This window comes from Ipomoea triloba, chromosome 14 (genome assembly GCF_003576645.1).
Source record: "Ipomoea triloba cultivar NCNSP0323 chromosome 14, ASM357664v1".
NCBI lineage: Eukaryota > Viridiplantae > Streptophyta > Magnoliopsida > Solanales > Convolvulaceae > Ipomoea > Ipomoea triloba.
The window spans coordinates 1,737,769-1,758,348 of record NC_044929.1 but is presented as its reverse complement, the minus strand read 5'-3'; the positions used below and the strand labels follow the sequence as shown (position 1 = coordinate 1,758,348).

The following is a 20,580-nucleotide window of genomic DNA, read 5'->3' as shown; positions in this document are numbered from 1 at the left end:
TTATGCGATGAATTCAATTAAAATAATGTTAAGAAAAATATGTGATTTTTGAGTACGAGAATTATATTCACAATAGCTGGTCACTACAATATCTTAAAATAATAATGTGAATATAATAAGGGAATTGCATTTTTAAGATTATCTCCACAGGAAAATCATTAAATTCCTAAAAACAAGCCTCCAAGAGATGCATCACTGCACGTGATATTAATGGAAAGATGACCGATCCATCCTCTGAATGCCTGTGCAGTTTCAGTTTCAAATAAATGGCTTTGTATGCACTTTGAACCGCAATAACTCATATACCCTCCCTCCCTCCCTACTATTGTTATTTTTATAATAAAAAAAATGATTATTATGATTTATAATTTCTTATATTATTTTAATTGTAATTTATTATATTTTATATAATATTGTAATGTACTCCGTAATTAGTTTTAATTTTTAATTTATCATCCCCCGACAACATAACCGGTTTGAGATCCCACAAGAAAGTCAAGGCATTTCATTAATTGGTACAGTTTTCAACCCGGAAACTTAAACAATTATGGAAATTCAGTTGACTTCACGTGAAGGATGGCTACCTTATGCTAAAGTCATTCCGGTGCATGCAGCAAAGGTGCTCGATGAATTGCCTCAGAGAGAAACAAGAATCAGATATGGGGATTGGGGAGAAGGCCAGTGCTGAATGTGTTTTCGCCTTGTGTTGGCTGCAGGCTATAGGGGACCGAATGGATCTTTCAGTTCAGTTGAGAGATCAAATACAGGCTCTCATGTTGCAGCTTCAGCTCCTGAACAACATTCTCATGTGCACTGAACATTGCTCTGAGGATATGTACCTGAACCATTTCCTTGGAGGTGTTAGCAAAATGGTCTCTGATATACATTCAAGTCTTTTCGATGGGGTTGACAGAAATTATGGGAAGATCCAGGAATTAGAATCCATTGTTATGAATGCTCTTGAAAACATCAATGTAATCAAGACAGATATTGTAATGGTACATGTCTTGTTTTCAAAGCTATCATGTTCTCAAGGTCGAATGAGTGACAGGATTTTGTTGGAATTCCTTGATATGTCAATGGAGAATCTGAGAGGATTAATGAAGTCAAAGGCTGATCTGCTTGTTCCATTGAAGGGACAAATTGGGATTCTAGAACAGAAGCTAAGGTTCTTGAGAAAATTTGTTGATTTTGCTAGAAATGGATACATTGAGCATGAGAACTTGGGTCATCTAGTAACTGTTATTGGAGCTGTGGTTGATAAGGTGGGATGCCTGGGTGCCTTGTATTGGATTGATGAAATGGATGATGACATGGCAAGCAGATTGAGGCTCAAGCTTTGTCAGTTGCTACAGAAGATTGAGCTTGTTATGCCAGAAGTCAAATTGATTCTTATTAAGTTCCAGAAGGCTTCCATGTTATTGCAGTCCAATAAGACTACAATAACCGATGAGCTTCTCTGGGATTTTGTTTACTTTATTATTGAAAATCTGAAGGAGTTCATAAAGGGGAAAATAAATTTGATGGGATCTTTGGATTATCAAGTTGAATCTCTTCATGTGGAGTATAGATTGTTGAGGACTTCTCTCATTAAGCAACAATGCTTTGTGAAGAAGCTACTGAAGCTACTTTCAGAGTCATATAGAGTCTACATCCATTCAAACAGTACAATAAAAATGGTAGATCTCTTGACACATATGGAAGCTGTGTCCAAAGAAGCAGCCACCGCAATGAACTCTTTTGGCATACATGATACCACTGATGAAGGCAGGGCCCTAGGAATAACTTTCGCAAGCTTTGATTTGCTCGATAAGCTTATTCCTTTCTGCTCAGAGGTATGCTTTTCTGATGTTATCGATTCTGAGAAGTCTCAAATAGAATTCAATTGATACATTACTTTCCTATTTTTGAGGCAATAAATTTTTTTCTTTATTTTAATTTTTAACCAACTAAAAGAAGATAACATGGTAAAGTGGTAAACTCAAATGATGCACATCTGTAATGTTTTTTTTTTTTTTTTTTTTTTTACTTGCAGGGTATGCAAGATTTGCAATCTCATATTATGAAGCAGAGGGAGAATGCTCAGCCTCATGAATATGACCCCTTGAACTGCCTGGAATGCCAAGAGAAGCATGAGGGCTTGTCTGTCAACTTGAAGGACGCAATCCAGAGATTGAAGATGAAGTTTGGATATCTACAATTAATTCTGAGGCGGTGGAGTGGTGAAGATTGTGATTTTGGGATTATTAATGAAGTGATTAAAGCTACAAGTCCATACTGTCACAAGGCTTGTGTTGCAATCAAGTATGGAAAATTGGACAGTGCTTTGTTAAACTTGACATCTGTGCTGAGTTATGCCAATAATAATATGAAGAGCTTCGACTTAGGGTAAAGGAGGCTAATTACCGTTTTCAAGTTAGTTCATCCTCTTCTGTTATGACCATGCCTGTTCAACTTGTGGGGGATTTTGTTGATTTTCTTATAAAAAATGTTGTGTATCTGCTGCACTACAACTTGTATTTTATTTCTTCTGCTAAGACAAAAATGGAGGTTTTTGAAGAGAAGCTAAGATTTTTGAGAGGTTTCCTCAACTTCACATCCAAATGGTGCATTGAAAGTGAAAAGTTGAAAAAACTTTTAACTCGCATTGGAACTATGGCTGACAATGCAGCACATCTCTCTTACTGGTGCTTTGTTGATGAAACAAAGGAGCAGATGGCCAATGAAGTGAAACTTATTACTTCTTATCTGTTGGAAATGATTATACCTATTGATATTGAAGTGAGGGAGATTTATCCCCAAGTTTTGAAGGCTTCTGAGTCATCACTACCAGAAACTCCCACCAGGTATGAGCTTATTATGGCTTTTTTTGGTGCTCTCATGGCAAATTTGATGGATCTGCACAATGGCAAGGTTCGTGGGATGTTTACTAGATGGGAGTCATGGCAAATTCAGACCCTCTGCTGGGGCCTTAGGTTTCTGAAAGTAATGATAAAAGATCTGTCAGACCAGTGTATTGAGCATAGCAAATTGAATAATTTGTTGATATATATTGAAACTGAAGTCAGAAAGATAGGACCAGGCACAAGGAAAATGAATGTTGAGGTTCTCAATTTTCTGGTAGTAATTAAGCTGATTAAAACAGATATCTATCTGAAGGACATGGAGAGCTCTAAGACTATTTTGACAGTTTCTCTGAAGGAAGAAACTTCAACACTGAGCAAAGAGCTAAAATCCCTCATAACTGATGTATTAGGTTTGGTGGATTACTATGCCAATCTAGACAAGTTGAATGATTACCTGAGACATATTGAAGCTGTGGGAGACCAACTGCAATCAGTGAGCTATCTGTTCTGTATGCAAAATGTGAATGAAGATACAGACAGTATGATGCATTTTGCTATGTTAGAATTTCTGGTCAAGATCAGGACTATCAAGGCAGAGGTCAATTTGGTGAAGCTTCTAGACAAGATATCTGGTTCAGTGGTTCCAGTGAAGGACAAAATTGAAACCCTTCAAGAAGAGCTAGAATTCCTAGTAAATCATCTAGGTCAGTATTCTGAGACTGAGAAATTGAATGATCTGTTGATAGGCATTGATGATATAGTCACTCAGACAGGAACTACAATTGATTCATTCAACTTAAATGAGATCAACAAAGAGATTGCTAGCAAAGTGAATATTGGGATTTCTGGTTTGCTGGAAAAGATAGAGCTACTCAAGAAAAACAGTCAACAGATCTGTCACAGATTTCCAGATTTAAAAAGAACTTATGTTCCCAGGACTGCTGAGCTAGGCTTTATTGATTATCTGGTAGAAAAACTTAAGCAGTTCGACTGCAAAGGCAATGTCATTTCCCAATTAAAGAATCAAATTGAGAGAGTGCAAGGGGAGCTAATGTCAGTGAGATACTTAATAGGAGAAGTGGCACAGGAGAGTAATGAGCATGAAGACTTGAAGGATCTTTTTTCACGTTCACTATATGTCGCATATGAGATAGAATATGTGGTTGGCTTGAGCGTCAGTGGCATTGGGGACACATTTTTGTGTCATAGGTTATGTAATGCCACAGAAGAGATTATACTTACTAAGACTAAGATCATGGAGATCTATGAAAAGAAGAACGAGACCTCATCAAACAGTTTCATGATAACGGATAAAATTCAAGGTGCTTCAAATGTTATCAGTGGAATAGTTGATGATGTAGTTGTAGGTTTCAAGGATGTGGTGGAAACAATTCTGGAGAAACTTGTTCAAGGATCATCTCAGCGGGATGTAATCTCTATTGTTGGCATGACTGGAATTGGCAAGACAACTGTTGCTAGGAAGATATACAATATTTGTGTCAATAATGACTGCTACTTTGATGTTTGTTCATGGTGTCATGTTTCTATGACATATGTAAAGAAAGAGTTGCTGGTTGATCTCTTGTGTCAGATTGTTGAGCTCCCTGATAAAATTGATCGCATGCCTGAAGATGCTTTATCTAACAAACTGAAAAAAGGTTTAAGGGGGAAGCGGTACTTAATCGTCATTGATGATATATGGAGTACTGAGGATTGGGAAGACTTGCAGAGACATTTTCCAGATGACAATACTGGAAGTAGAATTATCATAACTACCCAAATCAATGAAGTGGCTCAGAATGCCAAGAGTAGTAGTGACCCTCTTTTTCTTCGTTTCCTAGAAGATAAAGAGAGCTGGATGTTGCTGCAGGAGAAGCTGCAATACGAAGAAAGCCATCAACCTGGCCTAGTAGATATTGGTAAGCAAATTGCAAAGAAATGTCATGGTCTACCACTTTCAGTTGTTTTGGTAGCAGGTCTCCTTTCAAGGGTAGAGAAGACACCAGGTTGTTGGAGACAAGTTTCTGAAAGTTTTAGTGTTGTGGGAGGCACAACAGACCCGGCAATAGAATTGAGTTACAAGCATTTACCTGAACATCTTAAGCGATGCTTTCTTTATTTTGGGGTGTTTTCTGAAGATAAAGAAATTCCTGTTTCAAAGTTGACAAGGTTGTGGATAGCTGAAGGATTTGTACTTGAAAAGGATATGAAGAGTTCAGAGGAAGTAGCAGAAGAATACTTGATGGATCTTATTGGACGAAACTTAGTGATAAATTCCAAAAACACTTCTAGAGGAAGGGTCAAAGCATGCCATGTTCATGATGCAGTACGCAATTTCTGCTTGCTAAAATCTAAAGAAGAAGACTTTTTGCAACGGGTACATGGAACTCATTCTCCTCACAGTTTCCCTCAGAAGCCTGAGCAACACCGCATTTCTGTCTGTTCTAAGCAAGTGGACTTTGCTAACTGGAGGCCATCTGATTTACCAGTTCGCTCTCTGTTGTTCAAAGCAGTTTATTATGTGTCTCCATATGACTCATTTGATATTTCATTTGTTTTAAGACAATTCAAGCTTCTTCTGGTGCTGGATCTGGGGTCCCTCAATATGGGCAGTTCTTTTCCTAGAGAAGTGCAGTTCTTGATTCATCTGAGGTACTTAGCAGTTCGGATTGGTACTAATAATATACCATCATTTATAGACAATCTCCGGAACCTTGAAACATTCCTGGTGAAAGGGACAAGAGGGGAAATAGCATTACCAGATACTCTATGGAATATGGTAAGGTTGAGACATCTGCATGTTGATAATCGTGCTTCTTTTGCCTTGCTCAAGTACTCCTACCAGCTAGAGAACTTAAAAACATTTTCTTCACCGATTCTTGCTCATGGAGAAGACTCAATAAAGATAATAAGGAGATTACCCAATCTTCAAAAGCTGAGATGCTGGTTTGTGGAGTCATGGGAGGGTGAGTCATGGGAGGATGATCCCAAGAGGTTTAAGGGGAAATGCAACCAGTTTCCTGCCTTGGACTTTCTAGCTCAGCTTGAATCACTGAAAGTGTTTTACTGTGGTCATCAGGTGCTGCATCCTTGTGAGTTCAACTTCCCATCAAATCTCAAGAAACTGACACTCTCAAATTTTCGGTTACCATGGAGTGAAATTTCAAAAATTGCAAAGTCACTGCCTAACCTTGAAGTCCTGTATTTGAAGTTCAGAGCCTGCAATGATAAACGGTGGGAGGTAGGATATGGGGAATTCCCTAAGCTCAAGATTTTGAAATTAGACAGACTCCATATTGAAAAGTGGGAGGCACCAGAGTATGCCTTCCCCAGATTACAGCATCTTGTTCTGCAAAAATGTAAGCACCTTGAAGAGATCCCTGCAAGTATGGATTTCATGGACACTCTACAGACCATTGATGTGCATTGGTGCACCCATTCTGCTGTTTTGGAAAAATCAACTTGATGAGCTAGGTAACGATGGATTCAAGGTTTCTATCCAGCCTTTGGATTGTGATCCCAGAACATCTCCTTTAGGATTCTTGGTATGCTTATTTATTAGTGGTTTACTAAATTCCAACAATTATTTTTGTATGTATACAATGTTATTTTCCACTAATTTGGGTTTCTTTGTCAAGAACATGCAGTTCAACTCTGAGTAACACTTCAGATCAAGGAAACACCATTCGGCTTTGCCATTTCAATTAACTTAAAACAAGAAGCTATGAGCATCAACACACTTAAAGCTTGGAATTAGTCTTGGAGCATTTTACTTGCCAGTCAATCAGTAAGTTCTGTCATCCTCTGTATTCTATTATCCCTACTATGTATAAGGTGATTTGCCAGCAACATCTTTGAAACCATTTGTATTACTGTATGAAATTTATATGTATTTGGTAAAGAGCCTTACTTGATTCCTTATATGCTGGGGGGTTATGGTATGGAAGAATACAGATGAATAGAATTGAAACTCTTATTTTAGGCATGTATAGTTGCATGAAAGTAGACTATTATTATCCATATTATAATTGTTTGCTTTAATTGAAAGCATCTGGTAGACCAAGAAATTTTATATTATTTACTTTCAATAGATTTTTAAAATTTTGTTTGGATGAACTTCTTACTTTTCCAATGAAGGAAGAAAGAGAGAGAGCCAAAACAAATGAACATCGCCCCTACATCATAGCCTGACAGGATAGTGGAAGGGTAAATCATGGTGACTCAGTGCTGGTGTCTATAAGGAGCCCACCATATTGGTACTAGTAATACTCACACTGCGGTTGTCAGTGTTCGATCTTATGTTCTTGCCTACTATCTACCACTCAAGAACCAACTAAGATGCCCGTGCGGACATCGAAGATCCTTGTTAGTGCACACTATTCTGCAATAGAGGGATTGAGGTCATCTGCCCTGCTGCTGTGATTAAATTATATCAATTTCCTTATTCCTTTTCAATATATTCTAGAGTTTAAACAAATTTTCACTAGACATAATACTTGTAGAACAGCAATTGATGCTCTACAATGCTGGTTTATATTGTCAAGGCAACTAAACAATAAAACCAAATAATTCTCAATTTCTATCATCCTTCATAAGTTCCTAGGCTCCATTTTATACAAAGGAATATGGATGGAATGGAATTGCTATTTTTATTTCTGATTTATTTGTGTTAAAAAAATTGCAGAAATTACTATTATATTATACCTTGGACAATTTCACAGCAAAATGGTACTCTATAAAAGCCTCCCATGAATGTGGAAACAATTTTTATTCTTTCCAATGTGGAGCACTGGACTCAATAGTTTTACAAAACCAATTGGACAAAACTTCAAAATTGGCACACAATAATAACTCATTGATCCATGAAGGAACCATAGTTATAAATAGCTGCAATAATGATAATAATATTTCCAAACACAAGAAAACTCTGCATTAATGCCCCATGAGCTGAGCTCCAGATTCTGTGATCACAGGGTCTCATCTCTTTCAAGTCGTGAGGCGAATCAGGGGGAAAATAGCAATTGCTGGGAATGGACACTCTGAGAAAATACGATTTCTTGCAGTCCTACCTGCATAGAGTGTCAAAGAAATCTTGAAGAACATATAGTTGCTGTCCATATGTTTTCTGGTTTACCCAAAAGTTGTAAAATCTTGTCTTTTGATTAGGGTCTTTGTTGCTAAATCAGTATCTACTAACAAATACAGAGAATTTGATTTTTTGAATCCATTTCCTGAATTGACACTGACCCTCCTTAAACATAAACTTTTATATATATTCAAGTCAAGCAGGCCTGAATGACTAGTGTTGGGCGGAGGCAAGTCTAGCACCAGGTGGCTAGGGGTTTGTTGGGCAGAGGTCTGAAGGGCCAAGTCCAGCATACTGCCTCTCGAAAATGTGACAGTATAAGGAAATAAAGTTGCGCACTTGCGCTTGATCCAAACAACTAGGAATTGGACATGGCATTGGATTAAGAGAAAGTACTAAGGAACTCTGGAGTGCATAATGGAATTGAAATCATTGTGAGGAAACAAGAGAATTTATCTGACCTGCCAATGAACCATCGCGGGGATACAGTTAAGTTCGTTGGAATCAATGGTCAGGAGGATAGATTGAGAGCTTGAAACCACCACTCTTAGTACCTTCTTGCTCTTGCTTCGTTTGCTTGTGTTGCTCTTGCTTCGTTTGCTTGTGTTGCTGTATTTTGCGGGCAGATTCAGCAGCGATTTTGTTTGTGCAGTAAAGCTCCATCATTTGAAGGCTTGGAATATCAGCCAGACCGAATGGCACTGCCTCGAGTTTATTGCAGTGCCTTAGTGCAAGAAACTTTAGCCTCGGGAAGTGATGGCTCGAAGCCTGCCAGGACGCTAAATCTGTCCTTCCAATGCAGAAGACCTGGAGATGACGAAAACCACCATTCACTGGCTCCCAAATCTCTCCCTTGAAAGCGTTATCGTCCAGCTTGAGGACTTCAAGATTCTCCAAGGTTCCTAATATTGTCATATCCCTCCATTCAAGTGAAGTGTTTGATATAGTGAGCTTCTTCAGCTTTGATGGGAATTTATAGGCCTGAGGAAGGCCCCTTAGTTTCCCTGTTTGCCCGAGGAACACATCGTTTAGCAGCTTCAGATTTTCCAGGTGGTCTAACTTCCCGAGATTGTCAAACAGCATGCTCGGGCCCTTGCTTTCCAAAAGTGAGGACAACTTCCCGCGAATTCCCAGTTTTGTGAGATTTGGGGTCCTTGTCAAGACCTCTTCTGTGCAACTCTCGGGAGATATAGTGGAAAGCGTATTCAGGCTCCCGGTTATGAGCCGATCTTTGCTGCTTTTTGATGCGAGCGGGGATGGCAAAGTAGTACAAGTGTTCGTGTGGAGATGCCTAAACCGTTGCATACTCCATATATCCGCCTTGATTTCAAGGGTTCGCTGTGAGGTCTCGATTATGAGAGTCTGCATATTCCAAAGGTTGCCAATGGAGGGAGGGATAATCTTAATATCACTTGAAAGAGCAATGTACCTCATATGAAAGAGTTGAGTCATCTCCCGGGGAAAGCGAGTTAACAGGATAGGCTTCATTTCCAACACCCGGAGCAACTTGTAGGCCTTCGGGATGGCCTGTATGTGTTCTAAAGGCAGCTCGATTTCCTTGGAGGAGAAACATAAGAAAGACCTGACGTGTTCACCGCACGCCCTTGATGAACGTATGAAGTCCAAAACGTGAGAGTGAACACATAGGCGACGGTAAGTATTCAGCTCTCCCGGTGAGGGAAAAGGCTCGTTTCCCCCCATTCTAATCTCTCGCAAAAGATTGTCCTCCCTGGCTTCGTTCTTACAAAACTCGTGCAGCATATCATGCATTCGACATGTTTTGATCCGCCCGTCTATTCTCTTTTTCATCACAATGACTAAATTCCTGTTCACGAGATCATTCAAGTAGCCCTCTGCTATGTCTTCCAAGGTTAATTGCCCCTGGTTCTGAATAAATCCTTCTGCTATCCATAGGCGGATTAGTTTCCAAGCCGGGATTTCATATCCCCCTGGAAACGCCCCGAAGTAGAGGAAACAAGATTTCAAGTCATAAGGCAAATGGTCATAACTCATTTCTACTAATTTCTTGCAATTTTCTTCATCCTTATTAACATAAGTACTCACACATTCACCCACCGTCTCCCACTCACCTCTCCTATCACCTTTGTCTAAGAGAACCCCTGCAATCACCACTATTGCAAGTGGTAGCCCGTCGCACTTTATTGCTATCCTCAAACCGATGGCTTTCAACTCGGGAGGGCAACTTTGCTTTCGGAAAACCTTTTTCTCAAGAAGCTCGAAACTTTCATCATGGCTCAGAAATTTAAGATTGTGAGGCAAACCATTAGAGGTGGCACGCGATGCTACATTGCCCTGCCGGGTAGTTAACAACACTCGACTGCGCTTCTTGTTGTTGGGGAAAGCTATTTTCAAATGCTTCCAGTCTCTCTCTTCCCACACATCATCAAGCACAATCAGGTACTTCCCACTCTCCAAGAATTGGCTTATTTTTTCAGCCAAGTGCTCTTCGCTCATATCGTGGAAGTCCTTGGTGCGTTGGGTGAAAATACTCAGTATGTTGAGAAATATGTCCTTCCTATTGTAAGACCGGGAAACATAAACCCAATGGCGAGTGAAGAACTCGTATTCAATCTTAGAATCCTTGAACACCTTTCTAGCCAAGGTCGTTTTACCAAGACCAGGCATGCCGAAGATTGAGATGACTTCTAAATCTTCCGATCCCCCAACTAGACGATCAATTATGGTCTTCGCCTCTTCATCAAAACCCACAACATCATCTTCTTCGACAACTGGAGCCTTTTGAGGATTAAACAAACGAAGAAATCAAAAGCAAGAAGATAGATGATGAATCAATGTGAGAGAGTGAAACAAAAATGGTATGGACTACAATTTATAGATGCACAGTCAAATCAGTCTGGCTTATGAATGTGCATTATATGCTAATAGCTATTCACATATTAAGTTAGTTAAAGTTTTGCAAGTTATCTTCATGTAGTTTGCATGAACATTCAAAAAGAAAGTATGCAAGTTGTAATATGAATGCCAATATTAATTTTGTATATGTATGTTATATATGTTTTAGTTTAGTATATTATTTGCATATATATTTTTTCAAAGATAAAATCTGCTACCACTACCTGAAGGTGCACTTTGGGTGAAACCCGCCATATATTAGTTGCATATATTTATGTTATATGTTTTAAATTAGTTACACATATGCCCACTATATAATAGTACATGTATGCACGCGGAGTACTTTTAAACCTATTTCTCAAATAGGGGTAATTTTAGTCTAATCATGAGGTAAATTATATCCGCCACCTGATAAGTTCACAATTTATCTTTAGTGTACTATAAATTCACTTTTATTATTAATGATTAATGAACATTTAGTATAATACGGAGTAATAATAAACCTATACAAATTGTTAAATGAGCATGTGACATACTAAAAAACATAAAAATATTAAAATAAACATAAACATGTATCCGAGTCGATCTTGGTCCAAGATATAATCCATGTTAACTTTGGTAACATTTACCATATATTTTATAAAATAAAATGTATAACTCTTGTCAATAAGAATTGAACCAAACTCATTTATATTGCAAATAAAACATTTTACTACCAACTTATTAATATACCAAAGGTCCAAAAGTTCACTATCATTTTTTTTTTTGGTAAATTTACAGGGTCTTGCTCTCTGTCCGTTTAACGGTCCGAGGTCCACCCACGTTCGCTCCGGGAGGCACGAGAGCTGGCCCATGGGGAATCGTCACTTGTGGGAATTGAACTCGGGTTCTCCCGAAATTCCTCCCCACAAAGAGAGCTCACTCGCCACTTGAGCTACCCCACTGGGTTAAAAGTTCACTATCATGTCACTTAAAAATAAACTCATTCCATTTTTGTAGTAACACAATTATTAAAGAGTCACACTTGTGTAAGACCGTTTCACGAATCCTTATTTATGAGACGAGTAAGGCCAATATACAAATATAATACTAAATTAGGAATAAAATATTTGTTACTTATAAGAAAAAACATAATACTTTTGAGGACAAATACAATACTTTTATATTTTGATGTAGAAGTATTATTTGTTTCTATTATATTTTTCTTTATAAATAATGTTGCACTATAAGGAAAATGTAATACTTTAGATAAAAAATGTAATACTTTTACATCAAAATATAAAAGTATTACATTTTTTCTTTAATATAAAAGAATGACATTTCCTCATATAAGTAATAAGCATTGTATAATTTGTATTCATGATTTAGTATTACTATAAATATTACATTTCATCCCGACTCGATCTGTCTAGCTGGCAAGAATCCGTGAGATGCTATCACACAAATTTTTGCCATTATTAAATAAAATAAAATAAAATAAAATAACTAAAAATGTTCTACAATGACTAATCTATAATTTTCAGTAAATTAAAGTTAGTTAATTAATAACTAAATAATCTAATTAAATATAATTTAAATATTTACTGAACTGACCTTTCTCTCTGCAGCATCTTTGGAAGCATTATCCACCTGCAGGGCTTGAAGGCCATAGGCATTGTTCTCGCGGATCTCCTTGACTTCCTTCCTAATAGATTCAATCTCTCTTGCCGCCGTGTTGACTTTGACCAGATGCGCCGGTTTATCCACGTACCGAGTCATCACCCCCTTGGCACGGTGCAGCTTGGCCTCCACCACGAACTTGTCGATGGCGTCCTCCGCCTTGTTGACGGCGATCCTGATCTTCTTGACCAGCTCCTTTATGACCTCGTTCTCGCTGCGCCGCCGCGCCGCCTCCTTGAGGAACGCCTTGAAGTCGCCGAGGTCGCCCAGGAGGCTCTCCGCCTGCGCCTTTATTCCGAAGATGAGGTCCGCGTTGTCCCGGAGGAGCTGCAGCAGATTCTCCACCAGGAACTGCACGGCCGCGTCCGCCATGGCCGCCGGGGATCTGCGGCGGTGATCGATGAGAGGCTCAGGAGCGTTGACTGAAGTTTACTTCTGTGCTGTGTTTGGTTGGGGACTTGGGTGTGTTTTTGTTTTCTTGGTCTTTGGTGATGGAGAGGCAATAATTGATGAATCGAAGTTGACTGCGTTTTAAATGATTGAAACAAAAAGCCATTTTACAGAGCTCTTTTTCTTGAAATTTTACTAGAAGGCAAAGGAATTATTTGGCTATTAAGTATTAACCATTTTACCATGCTACACACTTTTAATTTTAACACCACAAATTAATATTCTAGACATTATTATTAAAATTAAAATCACACTTTTCATCCTAATTGTTAGCCGTCACTTTTTGCTCTTAAGCTATTATTGACGTTGCATTTTTCGTCATTTTTATCCAGTAAAATTATTCTTATCAAATATATTCCATAAAAATATTTTTCTAGAAATTTAATTAATGAGAAAATACCAAACACCCTCTTAACCTTTCGCCTTTGTTTGCCCCTCTAGCTAATAAATAATTAGAAATTAAGAGTTTCATAATAAAATACTTTTTTTTTTTAGAGTAAACGTAGCATATTAATATTGACATTTTTCTAATTATGTGACATCTGCTCTTTAATCGCCGGGGTATGTCATCTATACATCGACGATGCATCAAATATTAATCCATATATTGCAACAGTAAAAAATTATGAACTAAAACGAGTAACAAGAAACAATTGAGCTGCCCGCATAAATAGCTCAGTTGGTCACAAGGGTCTGTATATCATATCAGGCCGAATCGTGGGGCCTTTGGAATTAAAGATTTAAGGTTTTGGGAAGAAAGAAACAATTGAGCTACTAAAAATGTCTTTTTTTGTTTTTTTTTTTTTAAATTTTATTTACCATATTAAAGAATAAAGAATGACTTGCTTTCCAGTTTCCTCCAATAGGATAGGACCAATAATTCACAAGTAGTTGACCTCAAAGTCTTCCTCAGAACTTTCCAAGAACAAGAGATGCAAACGCAAGAGAGTTTACTTGTCTTTACTAAGCTAAGAAACCATGGAAGCTACCCAAGTTCACACTTAACCAAACCACCACACCTATTCACAACAATCGGACATCAATCGGAGCTATGGCCCCCGCCGCCGACGCATTAGTGGGCGAGCTCGTACGCCGGCTAGCAACACTAGTAGAGGAAAACGGGTCCTATATAATCTGGATAAAAGACCAGACCGACGATTTGGTGGCCGACCTGGAATCCTTCAACGCGTATCTGATGCAAGCGTCGATGAACCAACGAGCCCGCGACAATTTTGTTCTGAAAGACGTGGTGGATAAGATCAGAAACGTTGTTACTGATGCAGAGGATGCTATTCTTAAGTATACTGTGGAGACGAAGAAGTATAATAATAAAGGGTTGATGAAATACTTGCAGATACTTGCTTATTATGTCAAGGTTAACGAATCTGCGAGGGAGATCCAAAGTATTAGAGAGAGAGTTAAGAAAATTAGGCAAGACCATACCCCGGTTCTTCAGGCCCTCATTGATGAACCCAATAGAGGTCAACCAATTCTGCAGAGGATGGTACTTGCTCTCCCTCTCATTTTCATTATTATTCTGGTCAAATTAATTATCTTTTCTAATTGTTTATCCTAACGGTGTTGCAAAAATTTTGCCCAGACACCGATTAATTACCTGGCTCTAAGTGCCGGTTGGCCGCCTAGCGTATCACCATAATTGGTGGTCTAGGCGGCCTGCCGACTAGGTGGCCGACTAGGCTGCTTAAGTGACGCCAACTAGGATGTCTAATCGGCCAATTAGCAATTTTTTTTTAGTGAGTAATTTCATTCAAAACGATATCGTTTGTGGGCGAAATACCTCTAATTGTTCAAACTCTAAATTTTTTAAAGTTTAATATTTAATATTTTAGTATTAACTAGTATTAAATACTTTATAATTATTAGTCTTAAAAATTTAAATAAATTTTTAAAAAAATAAAAAATAAGTTTTAAAAAAAATTAATAAAAAATAAAATAAAAAATACACAATCGCCTAGATACTGATTAATGGCCGCATAATTGTTCCGGGCGGCCGATGAGCGCCTAACGATTTTTTCAACCATGATCCTAAGTATCATTTACTTACTTTTCCATAACTATCACGACTCCTCTTCCTTGTTGATCTTGTTGTTATTTATGTTTCATATATGAACTAAACAATTAGATTTCAAAAACACATCTTTGATGTATAACTTGTAGACTTAATATTTAGAAGTAGACTTGTAAGTGTATCTATGTTTCATAACTTCATTCTTTGTAATGTTTAAAGGCTCCCGTGGTTGAAGAAGAAGACGTTGTTGGTTTTGATAATGAAGCAAAAGTTATAAAAGATCGTCTCAAAAAAGGGTCAAAAGATTTGACATTCATCTCAATCAAAGGGATGGCGGGTCTAGGCAAAACTACATTGACCAAAATGGTATTTAAAGATAGTGATTTGCAGTATGACTTTTTCACTCGACTTTGGGTTTATGTTTCAAGAACCTTTAACAGAAAACAAATATTCTTGGACATTCTAAGTAACTTCACAAAGAAAACCAACAAGTTTCATGATATGTCGGAGGAAAACTTGGCTGAAAAAATACAAGAATTTTTGGAGGGCGGAAAGTATTTCATTGTGATGGATGATGTGTGGTCAGTGAAAGATTGGGAGTGTTTGAAGATTGCTTTTCCAAACAATATGAAAGGCAGTCGAGTATTGGTGACCACTCGACACGAAAAGGTGGCTTTACATGTTGATTCTGACGGCAATCCCCACTCGTTAAAATTCCTGATTAACGACGAAAGTTGGGAGTTACTTGAGAAGAAGGTATTCCGCAAAGAAAAGTGTCCTCTTTTGTTAGAAGCCCGGGGTAGGCAGATAGCAACAAAGTGCCAAGGACTACCCCTTGCAGTAGTAGTGATTGCTGGTGTCCTAAACAAAAACAGCACACCTAGTCATTGGAAAAGGGTAGCAGAAAATCCCTTCCCAGAAATTAACCAAGAAAACCAAAGTTACAATGAGCTAGTAAAATTGAGCTATGATCAATTACCTTACTACTCCAAAGATTGCTTCTTGTACCTTGCAGCTTTTCCTATAGGGCATGAGATTGCGGCTTGGAAACTAATCCGGTTGTGGATAGCTGAGGGATTCATCCCCCGAATGGAGGGCGCATACATGCTAGACTTAGAGCAGACCGCTGAGAAATACTTAGAAGATCTCATCGACAGAAATCTCTTGATGGTGCTGAAAAGACGAGCAGACGGTCAAATCAAAACATGTCGGATTCATGACACCTTACACGAGTTCTGCAAAAAAGAAGCTGCAATTAAAGATCTCTTCCATGAAATGGACCGAGCTAAGCTCGAGGCAAACAAAATTCCTCGTCGCCTTTGTGTCCACTCCTCTATTCTGGAGTTCTTGAAATCGAACGACAGGCCATCCAGCGAACGTGTTCGATCTTTCCTATGTTTTTGTTCCAAAGAAACAGAAATTCCCCCTGAGTGCTTCTCAGCCATTCCAAAATCATTCCCTCTTCTTAGGGTGATGGACATTGAATACCTTAAATTCAAAGTGCTCCCAAAAGAATTCTATCTCCTCTACAATCTGAGATTCCTTGCAGTCTCAACTGAACTCAAAATCCTCCCCAAAACCTTCAAAGAGCTTTGGAACATGGAGACATTAGTGTTCAACACTACACAAAATAGCCTCGAAGTTAAAGCAGAGATATGGAGTATGCGAAAACTAAGGCATGTGCACAGCAACACTTCCCTGCAGCTCCCTCCTCCTCCGATAACAGGCATGGCGAATGGCCCGGGAAGTACAGATATAAAGACACTTTGCACCATATCACCTTCAAGCTGCACAGGGGAGATCTTGCACAAGACCCCGGATCTTCAGAAGCTGGGAATTCGAGGGAATTTAGCAGAGCTTTTGGAGACCAGGCAGGGAGGGATCAGCTTGTTTGACAATATTCAAAAGCTGGATTGCCTGGAGAATCTGAAGCTGATAAATGATGCTCTACATGGCAACAAACTAAGGAGCTTCCCTCGAGCTGAAAAATTCCCACGCAGGTAAGGCTGTTAACGAACTGAACATGAACCAGCAGAGGTTATTCGAACACTAAACGAGTCTGCACGTGAACAGTCTTAAACGAACACTAAATGAGCATGTTCGTGAACATACACTACACTTAACGAGCATGTTCATGAACATTATTAAATGAACACTAATAACGCATTCCTGAGCTCTTAGCAAACGAACATGTAAATATTCAGGCTCTGTTCGTTTATTAAACGAGCTCTACATTTATGTTCGTTTACTATACCTTAATAAATGAACGTTTACTGAACATGAACACGAGTAGTTTACCAAAAACTCTGTTTGCTAACACTCTTACACGCAGGCTAAGAAAGATGACTTTGTCGAACACACCGTTTGATTGGAAGGACTTTGGTATATTGGCGTCATTGGAAGAACTTGAGGTGCTGAAGTTGGAGGAGGATGCGTTTAGAGGAGAGTTCTGTGATGTAAGGAGCGTTGTGTTCAAACAGTTGCAGTATTTGCGGATTGAGAGGGCTAATTTGGTATCATGGACAGCTTCAAAAGAGAGTTTTCGAGTACTGAAATATCTCATCCTCAGAAATTGCTCTAAGCTTGATGCTGTTCCGGCTGCCATTGGTGAAATACAGAGCCTTAAGTTGATAGAGTTATATTGCAGCAACAAAAGGGCAACTGAATCTGCTCGAGAAATACATCAGATAAATGGAGAAGCAAGATTTCAACTCTCTATCTATCCTCCTGATCAGTAAGTACAGTTTACTAACTCAAATTCTTTGTGTTTCTTAGCTTGATTGCACAGTTTATGGCTAACTTGGCTTTCGCATTAAAATTTTAACAGAGATGTCATCTCCAACCACTGAATTAAAGGGCCAAGGTGAATTGAATCTGTTCCATTTCGCCATGGCAGGCTGCTGAAACATTTTCTTTCTGCTTTTCTATTCGTTGCCAGACTATAAATTGTTATGCCCTTTTTTATTATTATTATTATTATTATTATTATTTTAAATTTACTGTAACACCCCCCATTTTAGGACATGTTTAAGGTAATAAAAGGGTATGGAAATAGCTGAAAGATCAATAACTCAACCAAACAAAAGGGGAAGCGAATTTAATCCACAAGGGGTGTTATGCCACACCTAGATCACATCAATCTAAATGTTATGGCAAAAGTCTACATAGTCAATCTTCAAGGGGAAGTGAAATTTTTTATTTTTTTTTTAAAAAGAAAAGTCAATCTTCAATCAACATAGAATCTGAAATCTAATGTTATTACATCCCATAGTTTCAAAGGAAACCTCAAACTAGCTAAAAGAGAGGAGATAGAACTACAGGGCATACTATCGCGCTCTTGGAAGGCTCTACTCCATACATGAAATCAAAACTACAATATATACTTTTGATATCTAATATTGTATAAGTTTTGAGACTGATATAAATATATCTACACACATCGTCCACTAGCCAACTCTATGGAAGGTTTCCAAAAGACTCATTCAATCATAGAGCAGCAGATTACGAGCACAACTCAAGGAAGAGATAAATAATCACAAGGAGGCTCAATTCAACCCATACTCAAAAGGAACATAACGAGGTACAACCACAACACTCTTGACACACATATATAAAGAAAGGAATGTCAAGTATCTCTGTTGCTCTTTTAAATGGGAGGTCACGAGTTCGAAGAGACATCAGTGTTGGCCGGCCCTGGTGTAACGTAACAGCGCAGCATTGAATGGTTGAAAGCTGGGGGCATCTCCGTAGAAATCTGAATGAGAAATTCATCAGCCATAAAATATATATGCAGTAGGTGATGTTGGGAAAAAAATTAATTAAATTAAGGAGGAAATAAGTGCAAATACCAAAACAAAGCTATAGCTAATTAGAGAAATATAAAGATTTTGACTAACCTTAGTGATCAAGAGGATAGATGGAGAGTTGAAATGTTCCACCCATATTTGGGCTGTGGATTTGTCGAGCAGAATTAGCTGTCTTTGTGTTGGTGCAAAATAATTCCATCACCTTAAGGCTCTCTAGTTCACCAAAGGCGGAAGGGATTGCATGAAGGCAAGTGCAATTTTTGAGGATGAGATATTCCAAAACAGGAAAACTGTCCTTTGAAACTATCCATGATACTAAATCAGTCTTTTGGATGCGCAAATATTGCAGCTTCTTGAAAACAATGTTGCTCACATCACACACCTTTCCCAGGAATGCTTCATCATCCAATTTAAGGACCTCAAGCTCATCTAGCAAACCCAATATACTCATGTCTTCCCAATCAAATCTTGTGTTGCGCAAAGTCATCTTTCTTAACCTGCGCGGAAATTTGTCAGCACTAGGAAAGCTCGAGAATTGGGTGTGTTGTATGGCTGTTTCATTTATCAACTTTAGATTTTCCAAGCATTTCAGCTGACGAAGATTTTCAAACAAATGAGTACCTCCATTACTCATCATCATCTCCATATGCTCAACAAAATCCCCACGAATTCCCAACTTTTGAAGATTTGGGGTATTGCCCAAAATTTCTCTGGTGCAGCTTGAAGGTGATATGGTAGAAAGTGTCTGTATTTCTGAGTTGTTCTTCTTCTTGTTGTTTCTTGGAGGAGGGGGCAACAGCATGGGAGTGTTGGTGTGCACATGCCTTAGTTTAGGCATGCTCCATAAATTTGCCTCAACTTGAAGACTACTTCGTGAGGTGGTGTTGAACACAAGTGTTTGCAGTTCCTCAAATTTATCCAAAGGCTCTGGGAGGAATCTCATGTGAGTTGATATTGCAAGGTACCTCAATTGATTCAGGTGATAGAATTCTGTAGGCATACTTCCAAACGTGAGGGATTCAACATCTATCACCCTAAGAAGAGGAAAGGCTGTTGGAAAGGTATCCAAGGCCTGACTTGGAAGCTCTATTCTTTGGGAGCAAAATGATAAGAAAGAACACATGTCTTTATTACTAGATGGCTGTCTTTCGGATCTGATCATGATCAGGAAATCGAATATAGAGGAATGGATACAAAGGCGATGAGAGTTTATATTTACCTCATCAAGTCCAGCTCCCTCCCCGTCCATTATTCCACGAAAGAAATTAGCTTTAGCTGCTTCACTCGTGCAAAATTCGTGAAATGTGTCATGGAGGCGACATGTTTTGATTTGACCATCTGCTTTTCTTTTCAACACGGTTACAAGATTCTTATCAGCAAGAGCGCTCAAATATTTCTGAGCTGTGAGCTCTAAGTTTGAGCTATTCGACTCAACTTCCGAAATGAATCCTTCATCTATCCACAAACGGATCAATTTCCATGCTGCAATATCTTGCCCTATACCAAAAACTGCAAGGTATAGGAAGCAATTCTTCAAGTGAGAAGGTAATTTTTTGTAACTTAATCTTACTAACCCTTGGTAGATCCGGTTTTCTTGATTAATTACTGCCAGGGGATCTTTAGCAACCCGCTCCCACTCAGAAAGGCTGTTGTCTTTACCAAGGATTCCAGCAACTGTCAATACGCCAAGTGGCGATCCGTTGCATCGTTCTGCTATTCTCTTACCATGACGTTCTAACAAAGGAGGACAACTCTCTTTATGAAAAACCTTCTTCTCTAATAATTCCCAACTTTCATCGTTCCTCAAGGGAAGCAGATAGTGAGGGTTAT

The 20,580-nt window shown here is 38.6% G+C and overlaps 3 protein-coding genes across 3 annotated transcripts; 2 read left to right on the top strand and 1 right to left on the bottom strand.

Moving 5' to 3' along the window:
- The first annotated feature begins 2,544 nt into the window (after positions 1–2,544).
- Positions 2,545–7,241, top strand: LOC116004743 (putative late blight resistance protein homolog R1A-3). Its single transcript, XM_031244905.1, has 3 exons — positions 2,545–6,391; positions 6,485–6,633; positions 6,984–7,241. The coding sequence occupies exon 1, from the start codon at positions 2,545–2,547 to the stop codon at positions 6,310–6,312; it is 3,768 nt and encodes a 1,255-aa protein (XP_031100765.1). The 3' UTR covers positions 6,313–6,391; positions 6,485–6,633; positions 6,984–7,241.
- Positions 7,242–7,564: 323 nt separating this feature from the next.
- Positions 7,565–12,968, bottom strand: LOC116004435 (putative late blight resistance protein homolog R1B-16). Its single transcript, XM_031244488.1, has 3 exons — positions 12,400–12,968; positions 8,394–10,689; positions 7,565–7,915 (listed from the first exon to the last, which is right to left on the bottom strand). The coding sequence occupies exons 1-2, from the start codon at positions 12,835–12,837 to the stop codon at positions 8,437–8,439; spliced, it is 2,691 nt and encodes an 896-aa protein (XP_031100348.1). The 5' UTR covers positions 12,838–12,968; the 3' UTR covers positions 7,565–7,915; positions 8,394–8,436.
- An 891-nt stretch (positions 12,969–13,859) lies between these two features.
- LOC116004782 (putative late blight resistance protein homolog R1B-14) lies at positions 13,860–17,943 on the top strand. Its single transcript, XM_031244951.1, has 4 exons — positions 13,860–14,419; positions 15,164–16,944; positions 17,277–17,678; positions 17,772–17,943. Exons 1-4 carry the CDS (start codon positions 13,967–13,969, stop codon positions 17,791–17,793), a joined length of 2,658 nt encoding a protein of 885 aa, XP_031100811.1. The 5' UTR covers positions 13,860–13,966; the 3' UTR covers positions 17,794–17,943.
- The last annotated feature ends 2,637 nt before the right edge of the window (positions 17,944–20,580 follow it).

What these genes read in the sequence shown, in the direction of transcription:
- LOC116004743 (XM_031244905.1), top strand. Translation starts at nt 2,545, where the DNA reads ATGGAGGTTTTTGAAGAGAAGCTAAGATTTTTGAGAGGTTTCCTCAAC.
- LOC116004435 (XM_031244488.1), bottom strand. Translation starts at nt 12,837, where the DNA reads ATGGCGGACGCGGCCGTGCAGTTCCTGGTGGAGAATCTGCTGCAGCTC. An exon ending in AAGATGCTGCAGAGAGAAAG is followed by an intron (nt 10,690 to 12,399) that starts GTCAGTTCAGTA and finishes AATCCTCAAAAG; the next exon opens with GCTCCAGTTGTCGAAGAAGA.
- LOC116004782 (XM_031244951.1), top strand. Translation starts at nt 13,967, where the DNA reads ATGGCCCCCGCCGCCGACGCATTAGTGGGCGAGCTCGTACGCCGGCTA. An exon ending in GCTGAAAAATTCCCACGCAG is followed by an intron (nt 16,945 to 17,276) that starts GTAAGGCTGTTA and finishes TCTTACACGCAG; the next exon opens with GCTAAGAAAGATGACTTTGT. An exon ending in TCTATCTATCCTCCTGATCA is followed by an intron (nt 17,679 to 17,771) that starts GTAAGTACAGTT and finishes AAATTTTAACAG; the next exon opens with AGATGTCATCTCCAACCACT.